At 35.6% G+C, this 7,359-nt stretch overlaps 1 protein-coding gene across 1 annotated transcript; it reads right to left on the bottom strand.

Annotated features, from left to right (window-relative positions):
* Nucleotides 1-1,178: 1,178 nt before the first annotated feature.
* Nucleotides 1,179-4,265, bottom strand: LOC145004029 (RNA 3'-terminal phosphate cyclase/enolpyruvate transferase, alpha/beta). The gene is made up of 8 exons (XM_078962936.1): nucleotides 3,748-4,265; nucleotides 3,079-3,323; nucleotides 2,821-2,974; nucleotides 2,495-2,709; nucleotides 2,268-2,385; nucleotides 1,894-2,104; nucleotides 1,671-1,732; nucleotides 1,179-1,583 (listed from the first exon to the last, which is right to left on the bottom strand). The coding sequence occupies exons 1-8, from the start codon at nucleotides 4,078-4,080 to the stop codon at nucleotides 1,365-1,367; spliced, it is 1,557 nt and encodes a 518-aa protein (XP_078819062.1). The 5' UTR covers nucleotides 4,081-4,265; the 3' UTR covers nucleotides 1,179-1,364.
* Between the last annotated feature and the right edge of the window lie 3,094 nt (nucleotides 4,266-7,359).

Genomic DNA, 7,359 nt, shown 5'->3' on the forward strand with positions numbered 1-7,359 from the left:
GTTTATAAATCTTGGCACCATGTCCCATATATATATATATATATATATATATATATATATATATATATATATATATATATATATATATATATATATATATATATATATATATATATATATAATGAGTATAAGAATATACTTTAGGTACATGCACCTTGAAATTCTGATATTGGTTTGAACTCTTTCTTTTTAATAATATGAGGTTTATATTTGTACGAGGTAAAAAAACAAAACAAAAAAAAAAGTATAGATCATAGATCTTGATCAGAAATGCAGGATTATTAGCGCCACAATTGGAGGTAAATGGATTTACAGGAACTTGGAAAATGAATAAGATTAGAAAACAATAAAATTTGGTGTTAGTTATACGAAAAGCTAGCTATGTTTTAGAATATGCTATTTTAAGAAAGTAGTTAGTTAAATCTTTTAAAATTGAACCAAAGAGATGGATCACATTATAAAATTTATCATTATGATAAAAAGTAAAGAAACTTTTCTGTGTTAGTTATTGGAAACGCAAACAAATTAAAATTTTGACAAATGAGGAGGAGCGTGTGTGGGCCATTAAAAAGTTGTTTCCAACTCAAACCCAAGCCCATTATGAGTTCAAGTCGGGCTCATTCTGTCTGGTTGTTGATACTTAAAGAGTTGAAGTTGATTTCTTTAATGAGAATGAGATGAGAGATTAATATTATTCATTTACTTTAAAGTGAAGTCTGGTTAATGAACAATAGTTTGTTAATTGTAAACCCAAGCAAAACCCATTTTAATACATATTAAAAGATTGTTAGTTTTAATCTGAACATTTTCAACTTACATTACATCAACATAATCTCCTGTTAAAAACTAGGGTTGTTGTAAACAAACTAAAAGAACACAAACGTTGTTTGTTTAAATTTAACAAAACAATAAGCTAAAACAAATATATTTTTCTGTTTTCGTGTGTACTAGGTAATACGGTAAATAAACATAAACGAACAAATACTTGGGAGAACATGTTCATGAATAGATAAATAAATGAACACCAAATACAAATTTGGACTTTTAGAACATTCATAATCCAAAAATTATTATCCAAAAAACGTGATTCGAAACAAGTTCAATAAGATGATCAACATAGAATCATACCTACATAGTTTTACATAACAAACAAATTACCAAATGTGAATTCAGAAATATAAATAAACAAACGAGACCTCTATACTTTTGTTCATTACAGAAAATCATGTTCATGTTCACACGTACACTCAAATCTCATAATAAGCAAAGTCATTGTCCAAAAAATCACATATTTTACACCTTACAAACAAAACAAAACTTAATTTCAAAAATATCAAACAACCACAACCCATAAAAAAATCACATTAATGCTTGGCGAATCTCTGAAGAACTTCAAAGTAATCAGGAAACGTCTTCCGAGTGCAACCAGGATCCTTAATGGTCACCGGAACATCCGCACAGGCGGCAAGAGAGAAAGCCATGGCCATCCGGTGATCATCATAAGTGTCTATCGCCGCCACATTCATCTTTTCCGGCGGAGTTATCACACAGTAGTCCGCCCCTTCTTCAACCATTGCTCCCAACTGAATTATTTTTTAAAAATTGTTAATTTAATTCTTGATATATACGCTTTAATTATACGATCGAATAAAGGGTAGTTTTTATTTTACCTTTCTAAGTTCCGTGCAAATAGCAATCATCCTTTCGGTTTCTTTAACTCTCCAGCTAGCAACTAATATAGAAAAACTTAATCCGTTAAGTTATATACGAATATTTCTTTTTGAATTAATACATAAAGAACGACTTAATTGAGAACGTCACAGAAAGTGGATTTTCCATTAAGTCGTAGTGATTTACAAATTTACCCTTTTTGACAACACTTTATTAACATACCGTCTCTAATGGTGGTGGGGCCATCGGCATAGAGGGCGACCACAGCAAGAGTCATGGCAACATCCGGCATTTTGTTCATGTTTACATCTACGGCCCGCAAATGTTTCCTTCCGGAAGAATTCCTCGGTGGGCCCTTCACTGTGACCGAATTTTCGGTCCATGTCACTTCCGCTCCCATTTGTCCAAGAACTTCCGCAAATTTAACATCTCCCTTCATTTAATTAAATAAAAAACAAAGAAACACGTATAAGAAGCACAGAAAGTCAATTAGAAAATATACATTTCACACAAAAACATGATATTTTTGGTAGTTTGGAAAACTATCTAAAACATTTATGATCTGATTGGAAAAGATAAAGGGGGGCCATGTTCACCTGCAAACTACTTGTTCCACAGCCTTCAACTGTAATGGTGCCACCAGTTATGGCTGCTCCAGCTAAAAAGTAACTCGCACTCGATGCATCACCTTCCACATAAGCACTTCCAGGCGACCTAAACAAGTATATATCATCCCTTAAATTCTTAACTTTACACAATTTTTTGAATATCATTTATCCAGATAACACTTAACAAATTGAAAAAAAAAAAAAACAAGACTTACTTGTACTTTTGACCACCTCGAACAAAGAACCTATCCCAACTATCCGTGTGTTCAACAGAGACACCAAAGCGTTCCATCAATTTCAGTGTCATCTCAACATATGGAATTGAAATTAATTTATCAATTATTTCAATCTCTACATCTCCAAGTGCAAGTGGAGACGCCATAAGTAAAGCAGTAAGGTATTGACTACTTATAGATCCCGACAACTTAACCTGTAAAATATCAAAACACATAATTATGACATGACATGAAATTTGACAAACTGATTCCGATTGGACAAAGGCTACAATATTCTAAAAAATCACAAAAATGTTAAATGTTACCTTTCCACCAGGGAGACCTCCACCTCCAACTACACGAACAGGAGGGCAATTTGTCCCAAGAGTACAATCAACATCTGCACCCAGTTGCTTTAGGCCTGTAACCAAGTCACCTATTGGTCTCTCTCTCATTCGAGGAACCCCATCTAGTATATAGCTGAAATTTTGAATTTTGTTTTCCATAAGTTATAGAAATAGTTTGCCATGTGAGCACAACTCGAAATTTTGAAAGAGAATATATGAAAATAGTGAGTCAAATACCTTGAATTTCCACCTGCAGCAGTGACTGCAGCTGTCAATGGCCGCATAGCTGTTCCTGCGTTACCAAGGAAAAGCTGGATTTCATCTTTAGCTTCTTTACCCACTGGGAACAGACCACCGCAACCTTCCACAATTGCCCTTTTAATTGCACCATCTTCTTCAACACGTAGCCCTAATGTTCTTAAAGCTCCGAGCATGTAATGCACGTCATCACTGTTGAGCAAGTTGTCAACAATGGTCGTTCCCTGAGGAAAGTTTTATAGAAGTGGCATCAAGTAATGCACTCAGATTCGTATCGCACAGAATTGAAAGCTAAAGATAGGTTTTTATAGGATTGTTATGATCCCCGCAAGTACCCCGATCAACTTTTACACAAATGGTGCAGGGGATTTTAAGATTTCTAAAGCATACTCTGTGAATTGATCAACAGTATATAGACATAAGTACTTTTAAATGCAGCAAAGACATAAATTTCTTGCAATATTGAAATAAACGTCATCTAAATGGTAGTATTCGTTATGAATTTTAAATTGGTTGGAGATTTATGATCCAAATTATTTAAAAACGATATCGATTACGAAACTGAAAAGTGACCGTTTGACTTTCAAAGTCAATGAGGAGCTATTTCCATTGTACGTGTGTTTATTAAATCAAATCAAATTAAACTACCTCAGAAAGCGCAGCGAGGAGAAGAATCCGATTAGACAGAGACTTGGAGCCGGGTAAATTAACGGTGCCGGAAATCTCTTTGATGGGTTGCAACACAATCTCGGGTACCGTCGATGGCTTCTCCGTGGTGGCAACGGAAGCCGAAACGGTGAAGGATTTTCTCCCAAGGTTTTTATTAGAAGAAACAGAGATTTGAGTAATTGAGGTTTTGTATTTCGATCCAAAGGATAAGAAAGATAATGGTTTTGAAGAGGGGTTTTGGGATTTGGAAAGATTGGAAGCGAAATTGGCAGTTTGGAGATTCTGGGCAACGTTGCTAATGCTAGTCGCCATTCTCCTTAATTGTGTGTGTGTGTTTTTACACCAAGACGTAGTAGGTACGGTTGATTTAACAATATTTTGTGGAGGTAGAGAAGTGGAGATTGAGACCAGAAATGGAGGAGGAAGAGGGTAGGTGGGTTGGAGTTCAAGACTGTCGATCCCCCAACGCCCTCATAATCTCGTACCAAACCCCATATCTTACCGAACTCCATAATAGAAAAAAGAAAATAGAAGTAAAATAATATTTTTCTTATTCATGCCACATAATTTTCTTTATTTTTATTTTATTCCACTTGACAAATTATCGTTTTTTTTAAATAAAAGAAAGAAAATAAAATTAACTAAATTTTAAAGTTGGACGAACTACTCTAATGATAATGTAATTTATAAGAGCATTGGGTATAGTTCGGTGTTATAACGTCTTCTTACATGTCACATCAGCTTTAACACCACTATAACACCATGTAGGAAATGGTGTTTCAATGTTCGAACTTGTTAAGAGATAGAAAAAGATAGAGAGAGAAAGAGGAAGAGAAATGATTTTTTATTGGCTCTTATTCCCGTTTTGATACGTTGTAACGCCCAGAAGATGCAACACAGCAAGAAGAGAGGGGGGGGGGGGGGGGGAGGGGGTGTAGAACGAGATGCAACGCCGTTTTGAGCGTCCACCTCAGCCACAACGAATCTCAACGAGACCCATACCTTACACTATAAATGAAATGTTTTCAACTTAAATAAACCTCAACATAATTGTGAAACATAAATATAATTCCTTCCTTTTTAAAATCACGTAATTTGTAGAGATATTTCACATATTCTATCATTCACATCTAATATATGAAACATATCTACAAAATTATGGCAGATCTTCACTCATTTTCAAAGAGTCTAAGAATTAAAAATATTATGATATGGATCACAATATATATATTTTTATATCCTTTCCAAAATCGTTGTTGAAAATTATGTTTAAGTATATTCGGTTGTTATCACATTTTCTTCAAAGCTTTAACTTGCAACATCACGTTCGAATACAATTCCAGTTTCATAAGATTAACAATTTTAGTTTATTGATTTACTGTTAATTTCTTCTGTAATTCATCTGGTTATATTTTATGTGTTCAATATATGTATCAATCTTATAATTTCCATGCATTGGTCGAATTCTCATCTACTATAATAATCGAAACTTGTTGATGTTTTAATGCATATATGGTGTTTGATAAAATGCATCAAATAAATAGAATTTCACGTGGAATGCATCTGATTATTGTTTATTAGCATTCTTTTTATTTAAAGACACTAAAATGGAATGGAACCCATCCCTGGTGTCGTTCTCTCTCTCTCTCTCTCTCTCTCTCTATATATATATATATATATATATATATATATATATATATATATATATATATATATATATATATATATATATAAGAGAGAGAGAGAGAGAGAGAGAGAACTAAGATCAATTGTTAATGCTAAAAAAATTGAGAATGCGAGAATAAATATGAACCGTCCAAATATTAAGATCTAAGGCTAATATGAATGGGCCATTTATGTAATATCTAAAAGTAATGGGACGAGATTGTAAAGTGAAAATAGAGTAAAAGGGTATTATGATCACTAGATTTTATCCTATTTTTATTAGGTTCCTAGAATATCTCCCATTCCTCATCATGTTTCCTTCTTCCTTTCTCTTTATATATACCAATTTCAAACCTTTAAACCCGGATCTCTATGAGCCGTCACCACCATTACGCTTCTAACACCATCATCAGAGCCTTTTATCTTTTTCCTTCACCATGTCTGCAACACCAGCAACTCGATTCAAAACCTGTAAATCTATCTCCATTCGATCTCCTGCAACTCGTTGTTTGTTCATCGATTTTCTTTGGAGATTCAAGACCTACAAATCAATTTTATTCAGTAAAGGATTGATTTTGATTTTTCTTGAATGTGATACTAGACTACACAACCCAATTTGTTGATGAGTTTGAAAAAGGGGAGAGGGTCTTGATTTTTGAATGCCCGTTTTTTTTTTCATCTCTGTAGTACCTGGTTCCTGGTACGTATTTTTAAATTAAGTATTTTGCATTTTGGCCTGGGACTCTCCGAGTTGGTGGCCCAACTCGTCGAGTAGAAGCGGATTGGACACGGGAGTTAAGTGGCTGACTTGACGAGTTAGAGACCGGACTCGACGAGTCCGTGCTGTCTTGACAAAAACCATAATATGAGGGTTTGCACCCTATATAAACACCTTAACTCAGCCTCCCTTGTCCCTAACACTCTCCTATAGTTGCATATCAAAATCCTAGCCGATTGTATGTGTGTGTGTTAAGGCCATTTTGGTACTTTTGTTGACTTGTGAAGCTTGGAAGGAAGAAGAGGAGCTTGAGTATTCGACTTGGGGCTTGTGGATCCAGAAACCTCATTCCATCTTCAGCTTAATCAAGGTAAAATGCTCCTGCTTTGGTCTTCCATTTGGTTGTTCATCTTTAGATTGTAGATCTTGGGTGCATTTAGGGCTTTCAAGCCATTTTCGGATTTAAGGAGTGTTATGTGGACTCTAGCCTTCAGATATGGGCCTTAAGAGGGGTCTCATGGCATAAAGGTTCCAACTTTAGGGCCATGAGAGCCCTATGCACATTGTAGGACACTTTATATGGATTTTTGAGCTAAAAACCCCATGCATGTGCATCAAGTTTGGAACTTTACGTATAAAATGGGCATTAGGAGGCCAGATCTATGGTTTTGGTGTGTTAGACCTCATTTAAATCGACTGTATGGAATTAGTCAAGGTTGGACTCAGCGAGTTGTTCTTGGCACTCGACGAGTCGGTGACCATTGTGCACCCAAACCATTTCAGTGAATGGGTAAGTGTTAGGAAGGAAGTCCATTATGGGTTTTGACGTGAAAGGGGACCTGGGAGCCATGGGACTCGACGAGTGGTGTGAGCAGACTTGGCGAGTCCATACCAATCTCCCAATCTTTGAAGATGGACTCGACGAGTTGTTCACACAACTCGACGAGTCATAGACTGGACAGGTTCTTAAGTTGGAGATGAACTCGACGAGTTCAAGAAGGAACTCGGCGAGTCGGATGAAGATGGTCCCGATGTTATGATTGAATGAGAACCCGTCGAGTTTTTGCTAGAATCGACGAATGGAGCCGGTGTTTTTGTGTAGGCATAGAGAAGCATGGACTCGACGAGTTGGTAGGCCAACTCGGTGAGTCAGGTCAACTGAATGTTGAATTTGACCAATGTTGACTTTGATTGAACTTGGGCTAACC

Source organism: Lactuca saligna, chromosome 7 (assembly GCF_052625555.1).
Source record: "Lactuca saligna cultivar CGN05327 chromosome 7, ASM5262555v1, whole genome shotgun sequence".
NCBI classification, from domain to species: domain Eukaryota; kingdom Viridiplantae; phylum Streptophyta; class Magnoliopsida; order Asterales; family Asteraceae; genus Lactuca; species Lactuca saligna.